This window comes from Mobula hypostoma, chromosome X1 (assembly GCF_963921235.1).
Source record: "Mobula hypostoma chromosome X1, sMobHyp1.1, whole genome shotgun sequence".
NCBI classification, from domain to species: Eukaryota; Metazoa; Chordata; class Chondrichthyes; order Myliobatiformes; family Myliobatidae; genus Mobula; species Mobula hypostoma.
This window is the reverse complement of record NC_086128.1, coordinates 67,435,055-67,451,051: the sequence shown is the minus strand read 5'-3', so window position 1 is coordinate 67,451,051 and position 15,997 is coordinate 67,435,055. Positions and strand designations below refer to the sequence as shown.

Sequence of the window (15,997 nt, the reverse complement as noted above, 5' to 3'; positions counted from 1 at the left end):
TCCTTAAAATGGCACTTTTTTCTTATTACTTTCTTTACTAACCCTCTGTCCAGATTAAGGAGAGTCCTATCTGCAGGCCGAGAAGAAATGGGGAAGACATAAAACAAGTACAGAACTTTTGCTACTTAAGAAGCTAAGTGACGTCAGATGGCAGGGGCGACATGGACATCAAAAGAAGTAACAGGGATGGTATAAGACACCTTTTCAAGAATGAAGAGTATACTGACCAACATGAAACTAGGCATGACAACCCACCTCAGAGTCCTGAAATGTTACTTTTATCTAGCTATGTTATATGGCTCAGAATGTTGGACAATATCTAGTAACACGAGGAAATGAATTGAAGAAGCAGAGATGTGGTTTTTGAGGAGAATGCAAAGAATATCTGCGACGAAACGAATATCTAAACAGGATGTCATGAACAGAGAAAGCACAAAAAGAGAATGTATGAGATCATGAAAAGGCAACGTAACTTCATTGGACATGTGATTAGGAAAGAGGAGTTAGAATGCACGGTAATTATGGGAAAGATTGAAGGGAAGAAGGCAAGAGGAAGACAAGGACAAATGATGATGGAGACAGCAGCCAGAGAACTGGAAATGAATACCAATGAATTGATCCACTTGACCCGAAACAGGAGTGTGTGGGCCATGGCAGTCAGAGCTCAAACTGGGCACGGCACCTGATGATGATGACGATCCAGATTAAGATTTATAAACTTCAGCCATTTAATTGCATACGGTGTACTGTCAGATACTTTGCGGTGCGGATTTGTAACCAGGCAACACATCACGCAGCATCCACACAAACGAGATTTCTCAGTTTTCGCGGAACCAGGAGTTGTTTTCCCCCAGACGAACACTTGCTGCCCGAGCCCGAGGGTTACACCTATCGGATCACTTCCTCTCCAGCCCTTCACCTTTCCCACCTGACCAGCCTATCACCTTCCAGCTGTCCTCCTTCCCACTTCACTTCCAGTCCCGAAGAAGGATCCCATCCCGACGCGTCAGCTGCTTGTTCATTGGCCTAAAAGCTGCCCGGCCCTGACGATTTGCTCCAGTGTTTTGTGTGCGGGATGAAAGGTGGTTTTCTAAGGGGAACACGGGGTGGGGTGGGAAGATCTTCTTCACTCCAGTGTGTGGTGAGAGTGTGGAAGGTGCTGCCCAGCGCAAGTGCTGGATGCAGTTTCGATTGTGACGGCTAAGAGAAGTTTGGATGGGTACGTGGATGGGAGGCGTATGGAGGGTTGTGGTCCCGGAGCAGTTCGATGTGATTAATAGTCCAGCAGGGACTAGATGGGCTGAAGGGCCTGTTTTTGTGCACTATCACTCTGTAACCTCACAAGGTCTCAGCCGAGAGACGGGGTCAGTGGCCGTTTGGAAAGTTTTGGAGCACAGAACAGATTCCTCAATATGGCTGGTTGTCAAAGCCTTTATTCACGTCTCAGAGATACAGAAAGCAGAAAAATCACTTGATATCTGTGTTAAGCCATGCACGGAAGTCTCCCCCTTGCTGTTTTACAAGGCCCCCACGCCATCTTGATTAATTTATCGCCTCCATACGAGAAGAAACCACTTTGCCGTCCACAACCTCCTCCACCACGGTGAACGTCTTGGTCTGACTTGAAACAACGGGCTCTGAAATGAAAACCAGTCAGTCAGAGATCTCACGGGACGGTCGCCTGATACAGTCACCAACCAGCCTTCTCAAGACTATCAGAGATAGGAGCAGATTTGGGCCATTTGGCCCATCGAGTGTGCTATGCCATCCCATCATGGCTGATTTACTATCCCTCTCAACACTGTTCTCCTGCCTTCTGCCTTCTCCCCGTAACCTTGGACGCCCCGACTAATGAAGGATCTATCAGCCTCCAGTTTCCCGAAACACTGCACGGTGAATCTGTGTGATTCGTTGCCACTGACGGCTGTGGACGTCAAGTTATTGGGGTAGACTTAAAGCAGAAATAATGCGCCTAATTCGGCTTGATGTACCAAATGATCTTAAATGTACCAAATGACTTAGCCTCTGTAGTTGTCTGTGGGAATGAATTTCACAGACTCACTGCCCCCTGGCTGAATAAATTCCTCCTCTTCCCTGTTCTGAAGAGACATACTTGTATTCTGAGGCTGTGCCCTCTGGTCCTAGATTCCTCCACTGCAGGAAACACCCTCTCCACATCCACTCTGTGTGTGTCCTCCGGTCCTAGACTCCCGCACTATAGGAAACATCCTCTCCACATCCAATCTATCTGTGTCCTCTGGTCCTAAACTCCCCCACTATAGGAAACATCCTCTGCACATCCACTCTATCTGTGTCCTCTGGTCCTAAACTCCCACACTATAGGAAACATGCTCTCCACATCCACTCTATCTGTGTCCTCTGGTCCTAGACTCCCCCACTATAGGAAACATCCTCTCCACATCCACTCTATCTGTGTCCTCTGGTCCGAGACTCTCCCAGTATAGGAAACATCCTCTCCACATCCACTCTATCTAGGCCCTCTAGTTCTAGACTCCCCGACCATGGGAAAAATCCACTCCACATCCACTCTATCTGTGTCCTCTGGTCCTAAACTCCCACAGTATAGGAAACATGCTCTCCACATCCACTCTATCTGTGTTCTCTGGTCCTAGACTCCCCCACTATAGGAAACATCCTCTCCACATCCACTCTATCTGTGTCCTCTGGTCCTAGACTCCCCCACTAGAGGAAACATCCTCTCCACATCCACTCTGTGTCCTCTGGTCTTAGACTCCCCCAATATAGGAAAAATCCTCTCCACATCCACTCTGTCTGTGTCCTCTGGTCTTAGACTCCCCACTACAGGAAACATCCTCTCCACATCCACTCTATCTGTGCCCTCTGGTCCTAGACTCCCCCACTATAGGAAACATCTTCTCCACATCCAGTCTATCTGTGTCCTCTGGTCCTGGACTCCCCAACTATAGGAAACATCCTCTCCACATCCACTCTATCTGTGTCCTCTGGTCCTAGACTCCCCCACTATAGGAAACATCCTCTCCACATCCACTCTATCTGTGTCCTCTGGTCCTAGACTCCCCCACTGTAGGAAACATCTTCTCCACATCCACTCTATCTGTGTCCTCTGGTCCTGGACTCCCCAACTATAGGAATCATCCTCTCCACATCCACTCTATCTGTGTCCTCTGGTCCTAGACTCCCCCACTGGAGGAAACATCCTCTCCACATCCACTCTATCTGTGCCCTCTGGTCCTAGACTCCCCCACTATAGGAAACATCCTCTCCACATCCACTCTATCTGTGTCCTCTGGTCCTAGACTCCCCCACTAGAGGAAACATCCTCTCCACATCCACTCTATCTGTGTCCTCTGGTCCTGGACTCCCCCACTATAGGAAACATCCTCTCCACATCCACTCTATCTGTGCCCTCTGGTCCTAGACTCCCCAACTATAGGAAACATCCTCTCCACATCCACTCTATCTGTGTCCTCTGGTCCGAGACTCCCCCACTATAGGAAACATCCTCTCCACATCCACTCTATCTGTGTCCTCTGGTCCTAGACTCCCCCACTATAGGAAACATCCTCTCCACATCCACTCTATCTGTGCCCTCTGGTCCTAGACTCCCCAACTATAGGAAACATCCTCTCCACATCCACTCTATCTGTGTCCTCTGGTCCCAGACTCTCCCCCACTATAGGAAACATCCTTTGGTCGCCGCCCAAACTGCTGAGTTCCTCCAGGATTTTGAGCGCATGACCAAACTTTCTCAGCCCGACTGCGCCGTGCGGAGACGGTAAGATGGCCTACTCACTTCTTTCCTGCTTGACCACCGTCTTCTGTATAGTTGACCTGCTTGACACTTGGCCAGAAGACTGACCCCTGAAAAACAAAGGGGCAGAGTGTGACCTTGCACTACGGGAAGGGCTGGGAGTGGGAGGAGGTCAAGACTTCCAATTAAATATTGCCTGCCACAGAACCTTAGCACACATCTCACATCACATCACAGGCAAAGCCCACCCCACCATCGAGCAGATCTACAAGGAAGAAAATAGCATCTGTCATCAGTGACCCCACCATCCAGACAAGGCTCTCTTGCCATTGTTACCATCAGGCAGGAGGTACAGGAGACCCAAGACCCACACCACCAGGTTCAGGAACAGTTATTACCCCCTCAACCATCAGGCAGGAGGTACAGGAGCCTCAGGACCCACACCACCAGGTTCAGGAACAGTTATTACCCCTCAACCATCAGGAAAGAGGTACAGGAGCCACAGGACCAACACCACCAGGTTCAGGAACAGTTATTTACCCTCAACCCTCAGGAAGGAAGTACAGGAGCCTCAGGACCCACACCACCAGGTTCAGGAACAGCTATTACCCTCTCAACTAACAGGCTACTGAAGCAGGTTGAAGAACTTCACTCAGCCCAACTCTGTACTACAACTCTTCCACAACCTACAGGACTCACTTTCAAGGTCTCAACAACTCATGTTCTCGGTATTAATTTACTTTTACTCAACATTTGCACGACTTGCCCTCTTTTGTATATTGTACATTTTTTAATCAGTCTTTGTTATGTAGAGTTTTCCATCCATTCGATTGTATTATTTTACTTCCCTGTCAACAGCTGAGTCTCTTCCCAGGGCAGAAATGGTAACATGAGGGGCCACACCTTTTAGGGGAGGAAAGTATGGGAGGGTTGTCAGAGGTAGCGTTTCTTTTTGACAGAGAGTGGTAGGCATTTGGAATGCCCTACAGGGGCGATAGGAGAGGCATAAGCATTTAGGGAACTAAGGAATCTGTAAGATAGGGACAGGGATAAAGGGAAAATGTAGGAAAGAAGGGTTGGATTGAACTTACAGAAGGTTAGAAGCTTGGCACAACATTGTGGGCCGAAGGGTCTGTCCTGTTCTATGTTCTAGGACTGGATTGTATTCAGGTTCGAGTCTGGCCTGGCGAGTTGCTTACCCGGAGCCGCCCAGCAGCCTGCGATAGGTCTCAATTTCCACCTCCAGTCTGCTCTTTATGTTCAGAAGCTGCTGGTACTCCTGGCTCATGGACAGGATCTTGGCGCGGAGATCGCCCAATGCTCCTTCCAGACCGTTGATGGTCATCTGCAGATTGGCCCTCTCACCGGAGAAGCGCATGTCAACCTCGTTCAGGTTACCCTCCAGCGAGGCGATCTGAGGGCAAGAGGTGGGCGGTGAGAGGGGGATTTCCAGTGACCGGGCTGCGCCCACCCCAACTCCCGTCCTTCTACAGACGCGCGGTAGAGAGCATCCGAACATGCTGCATCACCGCTGGGTACGGGAACTGCCCGGCAGCACACAGGAAGACTCGACAATGGGTATTCAAAATTGCCCAACTCTACACCGGCCCCAGCCTACCGACCATCCGTATAGAGAAAGGTTCTGGAAACCGGGCCGGGAACATCATGAAGGATGACACCCACCCTGCACCCTCCCACTCCTGTCAGGGTGGAAGCTGTGTAGCATCCATGCTAGGACCTCCAGACACAAAAAACAGTGACTTTACTCCAAGCAGTGAGGCTGATCAACAACTCCACCCCTAACCCACCCCTTCACACACCCCAATCACCCACTGACCAACCCTTCCACACCCCCAATCACTCACTGTCCCACCCCTCCACACCCTCAATCACCCACTGACCCATCCCTCCACACCCCCAATCACCCACTGACCCATCCCTCCACACCCCCAATCACCCACTGACACACCCCTCCACACCCCCAATCACCCACTGTCCAACCCTTCCACACCCCCAATCACCCACTGACCCACCCCTCCACACCCCCAATCACCCACTGACCCATCCCCCCACACCCCATTCACCCACTGACCCATCCCTCCACACCCCCAATCACCCACTGACCCACCCCTCCACACCAGCAATCACCCACTGACCAATCCCTCCACACCCGCAATCACCCACCGACCCACCCCTCCACACCCCAAATCACCCACTGACCCACCCCTCCACACCCCCAATCACCCACTGACCCACCCCTCCACACCCCCAATCACCCACTGACCCATCCCTCCACACCCCATTCACCCACTGACCCATCCCTCCACACCCCCAAACACCCAATGACCCACCCCTCCACACCCCCAATCACCCACTGACCAACCCTTACACACCCCCAATCACCCAGTGTCCCACCCCTCCACACCCCCAATCACCCACCAACCCACCCATCCTCACCCCCAATCACCCACTGACACACCCATCCACACCCCCAATCACCCACTGACCCACCCCTCATCACCCACTGACGAACCCCTCCACACCCCCAGCCACCACTACTTTATTAATTGCTGTTAGAGTCACCTCATGTACAGACACTCCTGTACCCTGCGTCACTTTGCGGACATACAACCTTTGCGAATATTCAATCAATCAATCAATAGCTGGGTGGCTGCCTGGCCTCCCCCAGCGCCAGCCCAGCCTGGTGGGTTACTCACAATGCTTTGCATCGTGCTCAGCTCGGTCTCCAGCCCCTGACAGCTGTGCCTCAGTTCAGTCAGTCTGGATTTCTCCCCATCGAGGGCACTCGTGTTGACGCTGATCTCCTGTTGCACAGCTGCAAACTGAAACAGTTGAAAGTAAATTTTTATTGTCAAACCACACGTACCACACAACTACACTGTTGATGTCCAAAACTCGTCTGCGAAAGGTGTGTTGTGGGGGGTGGGTGTCGTCGGGCACGTGTCTAAAACCCCCACACTCCCCCATCCCGGGTCCTACAGTTGCTCCAAAGACCTCACGCTGGGGAGAGGAAGGAAAATATGGGATATACATCTGGGGTCAACTTGAAAGACTGGGCCACAACATCGGACTCTGGTGAGCGGCTGCCAGCTGCCGATTCTGCAGTAGGGGTGATGGGCCCTCTGCGAGCCCAGAGGTTGTGAGTGCATTTGAATGATGGGGTAAGTGAAGTCAGCCCCTCTGATTCATGGTTGATGGTTGAGGGGTGATAACTGTTCCTGAAGCTGGTGGTGAGGGTCCTGAGACTCCTGTAACTGCTTCCTGATGGCTGAGGGGCAATAACAGTTCCTGAACCTGGTGATGTGGGTCCTGGAGCTCCTGTACTGCCTTCCTGATGGCTGAAGGGTAAAAACTGTTCCTGAAACTGGTGGTGTGGGTCCTGGGGCTCCTGTACATTCTTCCTGATGGTTGAGGGGTAAAAACTGTTCCTGAAACTGGTGGTGTGGGTCCTGGGTCTCCCGTACCTTTCCCCTGATGGGAGCAGTGAGACGAGAGCACGATCTTGTTATGAAGAATAGTGATAAAGCTTCCCAAGGAAGGAAATTGGGGAGAATGGGGGAGGGGGAGGTTGAGGTATGGGGACCCTCAGTGAAACCTGGCAGAGTGGATAGACTTGCAACAGCGTAAATCCCTGGTTAGACCACTCTTGGAGAATTGTGTTTCTTTCTGGTCACCTCATTGCGGGAAGGATGCAGAGGAGATTCACCAGGATGCTGCCTGGATTAGAGAGGGTGCAGAGGGAGATCCACCAGGATGCTGCCTGTTTTAGAGAGGGTGCAGAGGAGATTCATCAGAATGCTGCCCAGATTAGAGAAGGTGTAGACGAGATTCACCAAGATGCTGTTTGGATTAGAGAGGGAATAGAGGAGATTTATCAGGAAGCTTCCTGGATTAGACAGGGTGCAGAGGAGATTCACCAGGACACAGCCTGTATTAGGGAGGGTGCAGAGGCGATTTACCAGGATGCTGCCTGGATTACAGAGGGTTTAGAGGAGATTCGCCAGGTTGCTCCCTGGACTAGAGAGGGTGCAGAGGAGATTCACCAGTATGCTGCCTGGATTAGAGAGGGTGTAGAGGAGATTCACCAGGATGTTGCCTGGATTAGAGAGGGTGCAGAGGAGATTTGCGAGGATGCTGCCTGGATTAGAGAGGGTGCAGAGGAGATTCACCAGGATGCTTCCTGGATTAGAGAGCATGTCTTATGATGATAGTGAGCTGGGATGTTTCTCTTTGGAGTGAAGGAGGATGAGAGTAGGCTTGATAGAATTGTGCACAATGGTAAATGGCACAGATCCAGTGGACAGCCAGAGATTTTTTCCGCCCGGGTGGAAACGGCTAATGCAAGGGGGTAAATTTTAAGGTGACTGGCGGAGAGAGTAGGACTGGATGTCAGAGGCAAGTTCTATCCACCGGGATTGGTGGGTGCAAGGAATGTGTTACCAAAGGTGGTGGTAGAGGCAGATTTAGTAGGGACATGGAGGAAACTTATAGATTGATACATGGATGGAAGAAAGAATGGAGGAGGGATGGGTTAGATTGATATTGGTGTTGGTAAAAAGGTTGGCACAACTTCATGGGCTGAGTGCCCTGTATTCTGCTGTAATGTTCGATGTTCTGTAGGAAAAGCTATAGTTGCCTGCTCGCTGGTGGGGAAGGTAATGGATAATTTGATCATTTGGGAACCAGTGGGATGGTGAGGGAGGAAATGTTTCTTGAATTGGGGTGGTGGGACAGAGTCTAAAGTTTGGAGACAGGACGTTCCAGAGAATCGTCACCGAGTCTTCCTTTCAAACAGCACAGAAAGAAGCTGTTCAGCCCAGTGGCTCCAGAGGGGCAAAGTTAAACAGGAAGCACATGGATGTGCAGGATCTGATTTCTTTTCTGCCTTGACAACTGATCGTGTGTCAAATGTTAACTTTAAATCTACAGAAGATGGCACTGAGGGATTGAGTGAGGATCGGCTGTGAAGGGATAGAACCAGCATGATGGTCTGAATGTCCTCCTCCTTTCCGTGTGGGGCTTAAACCTGGAATTCTGAGGGTGACAGGTGCGAGGGCTAGGTGTTGAGTCATCGTGTGATGGTGCAGAGATTGGGGTGGGATGACACCGTAACGGCTGACAAGGTGCTAATATATCATGTGGGGTGGGGTGGGGGGAGCTTCAGACCGGGGAGTTGAATTCCAGCGGCGTCTTTGAGGCAGCTGCTCATTCTGCCCAAGATCTCTGACTTCTCCAGTTTCCTCCGGTATTCCAAAGACAGGGCGGTATGCAAGGGCTCAGGGTAAATTGTCCTCTGACTAGATTCGGGTTGAGAGGAAAATTGGATGGGCCATTATGAATTGGGAGAGAAGATGCCACGGGCCGAATGGCCTGAATATGCCCCTATACCCTGCGGTCACCTGGACGTGTGAACAGGTGAGTGGATGGGCCGCGGGGCACGAAGGGACAGGGAAGGCCTGTTCGGCGCGGAATCTGGGAATAAGTCCCTGTTACCTGCTGCTTGTACCAATCGTCGGCGTCTGCCTTGTTCTGGGTGGCCATGGCTTCATACTTTGTCCGAATTTCCGCCAGAACCTTGAGCAAGTCCACGGAGTCTTCAGCTGTGACATCGACAGAAACGTTGCCAGTCATCTGGGACTTCAGGCTCCTGAGCTCCTGCAGGAAGGAAGAATACGCAGCGATTTCACCCTCTGATTCTCGGCAGTGACACGGAACAGAAACGACTCACAATGTTTGGGCAGTTACGCCCATTGCTTACATCTTCATGGTTTTTCCTGATGTAAATGAGCTCCTCTTTCAGGTTCTCAATCTCGGTCTCCAGCTGGCTCTTCTCGAGGGTGAGGTTATCCAACATCATGCGCAGACCATTGATATCGTTCTCAACGGACATCCTGATGGACAACTCAGTTTCAAACCTATCGAGATGGGAAAAGAGCAGGAGATTCTGGTCATCGGTGGCCAGGGCTGAAGTCGTTAAGCTTTTCCTGCACCAAACTATACAAGATATCTGGGCCTGTACTCACAGGAATTCAGATGAATGAGGGGTGACTTCATTTAAACGCATCGAATGGTGAAAGGCTGAGATAGAGTGGATGTGGAGAGGATGTTTCTTATAGGGGAGGAGTCTAGGATCAGAGGACACAGATAGACTGGATGTGGAGAGGATGTATCCTATCTTGGGGGAGTCTCGGACCAGAGGACACAGATAGAGTGGACGTGGAGAGGATGTATCCTACAGAGTGGGTGTCTAGGACTAGAAGACACAGATAGAGTGGACGTGGAGAGGATGTTTCCTACAGAGTGGGTGTCTAGGACTAGAAGACACAGATAGAGTGGATGTGGAGAGGATGTTTCCTATAGTCGGGGAGTCTAGGACCAGAGGACACAGACAGAGTGGATGTGGAGAAGATGTTTCCTATAGTGGAGGATTCTAGGACTAGAAGACACAGATAGAGAGGATGTGGAGAAGATGTTTCCTATAGTGGGGGATTCTAGGACTAGAAGACACAGATAGAGTGGATGTGGAGAGGATGTTTCCTATAGGTGGGGAGTATAGGAGCAGAGGGCATGGGCTCAGAATAGAGCAGCATCCTTTTGGATGGGAGATGAGCCCCCCATTACTATCTGGTTTTCCACCCCTGTGCTTTGACAAAGACTAAAAACATTTGCCAAAAAGAGTTTTGATTTCTCTGCATAGATGCTGACTGACTTGCTGAGTTCCTCCAGGAGAGACAGTGCAGTATGTGTCTGTCTGTCTGTGAGCCTATGCATGTCTGAGCGCCTGTGTCTGTCCGTGTCTGCTTTTCTCTGTTCCCAAGGTGGGGAAAAGGGAACTTCTAATTGCTAGATTGAGATCTCTGTCAGTGTTTCACATGCCAAGTTTGTTCGGATACCAGTGTCACTGTATTGTATTTGACTTTCTGGAAAGCATGAGACTTTTTATAATATTATTCCAGTTTTTTTTTGCGCGGGGGAGGAGGGGGAGAATACAGTGGGTCTACTTCCTGTTTCTTTGCCTCATACTCCAGCCCAGTAGGTGGCGGTAATGGACCTTATTCTGGTCCGCCAGTCGCCATTAAACTTCCCGAGAAGAAGACGACGACCTGGAGGACTCATTTGGTCCATTGTCCGCCCTTCAGCGGAAGGGAGAGGGGCCGGAGGAGGCAGACGCGGTCAATTGGACACCTATACTCGCATCTGCCGGCTCGGTACTAACTTGGCCTTGAAGTCTTCCGCCGCCAGTTTGGAGTTGTCCACTTGGAGCATGATTCCGGAGTTGGCGAGGATCAAGTCGTTGATCTGTGGGAGACAGGAGGTGGAAATGTACCGGGTGGAGCAAGGGGGACGTGGGGAAACACAGGCACATTGTCCCGCCCGCTTCTGGTTTGCAAGGTTAAACTTAAACCCCTCAACCCCTACCTCTCTCCTCCCAGCCCCCGCCTATCTCAGAGCTACCTCTTCCTCCACCAGCCCCTCCCTCCTCCACCCTGCTCTCCCCTCCGCCCTCTCCACCAAGCCCCTCCTTCTCCACCAGCCCCCCCCCCACTCTGTCTCTGTCTCCTCCACCCCGCCCGTCCCCCTTTAGCCTTCGATCCCCTTTTCCACGTGGATTTTCTCCCGGTTTCTTCCCGCATCGCACAGACGTGAATCGAGGGCCCGCTACGTTGACCCGTTTCGATGGCCGTGCGTGAAGTAAAGTCAATCCTTCACCCCACTGCCCCGGCCCTTCCCCATTCCTTCCCTCGCACCTAACGTTCTCCTCTCTGCGGAGGGCACGGCCTCAGACCAGAGGACAGAGGCGAGGAGGAATTTCTTTGGCCGGAGTTGGTGGCGAATGTGTAGAACTCGTTTACTACGGGCGGCCGCAGACAGGTTGGGTAGTCTTCAAGCGGGAGGTCCTCAGGCGCGGCGAGGCGCCCCTTTCCCTCCGCCAGCCCGCGGGCTCACCCTTGGGCAAGGTGGTTAGCCCACCCTGCCCCCTCCCCACATCCACCGTGTCCACATGAAACCGTGGGATCAGGTGGTGGACGGTCGTACGAGCAGCCGGTGCCAGTCACAAGTCCTGGTGATGTGACCACTGACGCCAGGCAGACAATCTCTGAAGAGTATTGATAATGGCCGAGGGTGGGGTTAGGGGCGCCAATCTCGCAAAGGCAATGGTCAATTACTCTATAACTTCGCCAAGATGCATTTGAGAGGGACAGTAGATTAGCCAGACTGGAATGGCGGCCCACAGTCGATGGGCTGAATGGCCTCGTTCTGGTCGGGTGTCTAATGGCCAACCTCCTCGCAACCTGACATCTCTCCCACTCCCGCCGCACACACAGACACGCACACACACACACCCACTGCGGGGAGGGGGAGCTTTTTCCGGGCTATTACCTGGTCGCGGAGACCCTTGATGGTGGCCCAGTACTCGCTGTAGTCGCGGGTGGTGGGACCCGCCTGTTGGTAGTACTCCCGGATCTGAAGCTCCAGTTCGGCGTTGGACTTCTCCAGGAAGCGCACCTTCTCCAGATACGCCGCCAGCCGGTCGTTCAGGCCCTGCATGGTCTGCTTCTCGTTCACCAAGGCGGAGGAGGAGATGCTGTACCCGCCGCTAAACCCGCCGCCGATCCCGCCGCCGAACCCGCCGCCGAACCCGCCGCCGAACCCGCCGCCGGATCCGTACGCCATGCTGGCGCTCAGTCCCATGCCGGCGCCCAGGGCTGAGCCCAGGCCGTAGCTGGAGGCTCGACTGCTGGACACTCGGCTCTGGCCGAAGCCGTACGCACTGCCTCCCCGCATGCTTGAGGAGACCCCGGACACGCTGCGGGAGCCCCAGCTCTGACCGCCGCTGCTGCTTCTGACGCTGGTCTGCATCTTGTTCCTCAAGCCTTACACCGAGCCAGTGGTGTGCGGCCACCTCCTTCTCGCCTCTTTATATCCTCATCCCGAGCCGGGCCACCGCCCAGAGAGAGAGAGGGAGTTGGAAAAAAGCGCTGGGCGTGGAGCGGGACCGCCGCCTGGGGCTCCTTGGAGGGTCTCGAGTTACGGGGGACACACCCAGAGTCCGGATCCCACGATCCCGCCGCCTCCCACGGCCGCGGAGCAGATCTGATCCATTCTGGAGAAGAGAGAGAAAAAGTTTCACCAAGTTTACTTGTTCAAGTGCAAGAGTTTAATTGTCGTTCAACCACACTCCCGAAATCAGCCAAGCCCGCAGCGTTCCTCCAGGACCCGGGGAGCAAAACACGTTACCGACCCGTACACAGCATAAAGTTAACGACGGCGGGAAAGCACACGGTTATAACATACAATGATATATTTAAAAATAATGACTGGTGTGGGGTTTGGTTCAACATTAATCGACCCCTGTAGCAATCCCGGTGAAGGTGCCAGTAACAGCGGGGAAACCCGCCCTCGTTCTCAGTCCCTGCGAGTCAGTCGGGTGTGTTGGATTTCAAAGAGAGATTTCAGACAGCGAGCTGAGGGTCAGCGGGATTACAATGGTCGGAGTGTCGGGGGAGGGAGGGAGACCACTGTGTTGATGTCTTCCGCTTCTGTAGTGGGAGAGGCCAAGTTGAGTGAGGAAGACCCCCTCCCAAGTATTGCCGTAGCCCTTTTCTCACGGTTACCGTCAGGGAGGAGGTACAGGAGCCAGAAGACACACACTCAGCGATTCAGAAACAGTCTCTTCCCCTCTGCCGTCCGTTTCCTAAATGGACTTTGAACTTCGGACACAACCTCACTTTTTAAATATATGCTATTTCTGATTTTCATTTATTCAATATACGTTTACTTATTTATTCATTATTATTATTTTATTCTTCTATATTATGCATTACATTGCTGCTAAGTTAACAAGTTTCACGACACATGCCGGCGATAATAAACCTGATTCTGAATGGCAAAGGGGCTCTTGGCTTTAAATAATCCAGGTCATTCAACACCACTTTCAACAGTGAGCTCCCAGCGGTGAGGGTGCAGGTTCTGCAGCGTGCTTTGGAGAGGGGGTTGGGGTGGGGGAACGAAGGGAGAAGCGCAAGGCGAGACACTGAAAGTGTCGCGGTCACGCACCGCAGAGCCCAGTTGGTGACGGCGACTCGGGACGCTGGACCCGGACTGCCGAGGTCGGGAGTGGGGAATTGCCCCGGTGCAACGGCTACCCCCTCCCAACTTGTAAAAACTTCCCCGCACAGGTTTCTCACTGTCATTGGATTCTTCAGAAAGCCAACAGAACACAACTTAACGCGTTCAGTATGAATGCGAGACGGAGAAGGCTTTTCAGGGTCTATTCTTGTCCTGGTGAGGGGTCTCGGCCCGAAACGTCGACTGTGTATTCCTCTCCATAGATTCTGCCCGACCTGCTGAGTTCCTCCAGCATTTTGTGTGTTATTCTTGTAAAGTTTCAAATGATGTATGAAGTGTACTTTAAGTAAAAATAGTTTGAGGATGTAAAAACGACGGGAGGTCAGAGAGAGGAACGGACAAGGAACCAGCGTTTAAAGGGCGAAAGACTTTTCCCGGCAGAGACCCAGTGTGGATGTGGGGGATGGAGAGGGTGTGGGGCGACGCAGCTCCCCTCCCGTTGATAGTGGATGTACGGTCAGTTGTTAATTTTAAAACGGGTCACCGGCACATTTTGTTGAGAGGAGGCGGGAGGAGATCTCTCGGCCAGTTCGGTTCCTTCAGGTTGTCAGAGCCGGGGGTGGGAGTGGTGACAAGCCCGCTTTATCGATTAAATGCTCCCAATGGCGTGCGTCTCAAACAGCCTCTGACAACCAAGTCATCTCCCGGCCTTCACGTGTGGTTTAGCTACTAAGCCCGGCGGAACCGTGTCCACCGACAGGAAAAGGGGCAAAGATGGGTTACTGGCGCGTTAAAACAAGTCGCTCCGGCAGACGGGGCTCGTCAGCCGCGATTGGCAGATCATCTAGGAGAAGGAAAACTCTGATCTCAAACCTCCCGCTGTCTTGCGGCTATACCCAATGATGGGGACGGATACGGGAGTAAACCCCGAGGGGAAAACTCCGGAGCTGGAGACCTACGCTGACGGGCGACCCCTGCGGCGCTGCGGGGGCCAGGGTGTATCGGTCTCTGCCGGTCCTGCGTGGAGAGACGGGGAGCCTGACGCACCGACAGCAGATCAGCCCTGGCTCGCGTACTGGCGTGTCACGTAGACAGCCGGGGGACACAACATTCCTGGGCGACCCCCAGCGACTGTTCTTCAGAGTGTGGGTGCTCCGTCAACCGGGACTACAGCTAATGGTAGTAACCCACCCCCCCCCCCCCACCACACATACTCTCTGGGAGGATGCAGTCCCACACATAATGCTCTCACCCCGCACCACCACCCCCCACCCGCCGCTGCCACAGCGTCCCTATCTGCTGAACTGCAAGTTCCAATGCCTCCAGCGATAACGATACTGCTTTTGACAAAGTAAAATAAGAACTGAACTGACAAATTGCAAAAAAAAAAATCATTATGTAACCACGAATGCGCTTAGATTAACAATTCCTCGGACGGGCACAGGCACAGTTAAGTGGCAAGCATCATTCACCAAAATCTTGCTTTAAAATACAAATTCACAAAAGACACCACACCTTGCTATAAATACAAGCCTGATCCAGATTTAGAGTCAGAATTTGACAAATTATATTGTGACCAATCAGTTATTACAGATAGAACAATCCATAGTAACTGTGTGGATATAATATTACAGGATAAACTAGCAAGAAGAACTTATTTAATAGATATAGCCATTCCAAGCACACATAACATACAGAAATCAATCAGTAAAAAACACCAGAAATAGGCTGAATTAAAAGAGGAAATTGAAAGACTATGGAATATGAACAGGATATGCATTGTCCCAGTAGTAATAACTCCGACTGATATCATCCCTAAGTCACTGTTGTTGTTGTTCATCCATTGTACGTCGATGGGGACCTCGACACCATTATTGATGGTGTTGAGACTAGCATGTGATTTGGATTTAAGTGAGGGAGAGTTCCGTAGCGTCGGCCTCACTCTCTCTTCCCAATTCCCATCTGGGTCCAGTGGCAAGACAGAGTCGAGACGGCTGGAGATGGGACTAGGCGCAGTGGATGACCAGGACGTCCTCTGTGTCTTGTCCTGCTCTACACGTTCCACGACACTTGCAGAGACCGCCTTCTTGACTGTTGGACCTTCCATAGGTCTCGTCCGCTCAATCCGCCGGAGTCTGTCTTCACATGCTG

The 15,997-nt window shown here is 52.1% G+C and overlaps 1 protein-coding gene across 1 annotated transcript in view; it reads right to left on the bottom strand.

Moving 5' to 3' along the window:
• Positions 1-13,116, bottom strand: part of LOC134340212 (uncharacterized) — a 150,068-nt gene extending 136,952 nt beyond the window's left edge. Inside the window, exons 1-8 of the mRNA XM_063037187.1 lie at positions 12,158-13,116; positions 10,992-11,074; positions 9,534-9,690; positions 9,269-9,430; positions 6,472-6,597; positions 4,954-5,168; positions 3,797-3,864; positions 1,563-1,637 (exon numbers count right to left, since the gene is read on the bottom strand). Of these exons, the coding sequence (XP_062893257.1) occupies positions 1,563-1,637; positions 3,797-3,864; positions 4,954-5,168; positions 6,472-6,597; positions 9,269-9,430; positions 9,534-9,690; positions 10,992-11,074; positions 12,158-12,637 (1,366 nt within the window). The 5' untranslated portion in view covers positions 12,638-13,116. The remainder of the gene's footprint in view (positions 1-1,562; positions 1,638-3,796; positions 3,865-4,953; positions 5,169-6,471; positions 6,598-9,268; positions 9,431-9,533; positions 9,691-10,991; positions 11,075-12,157) is intronic.
• Between the last annotated feature and the right edge of the window lie 2,881 nt (positions 13,117-15,997).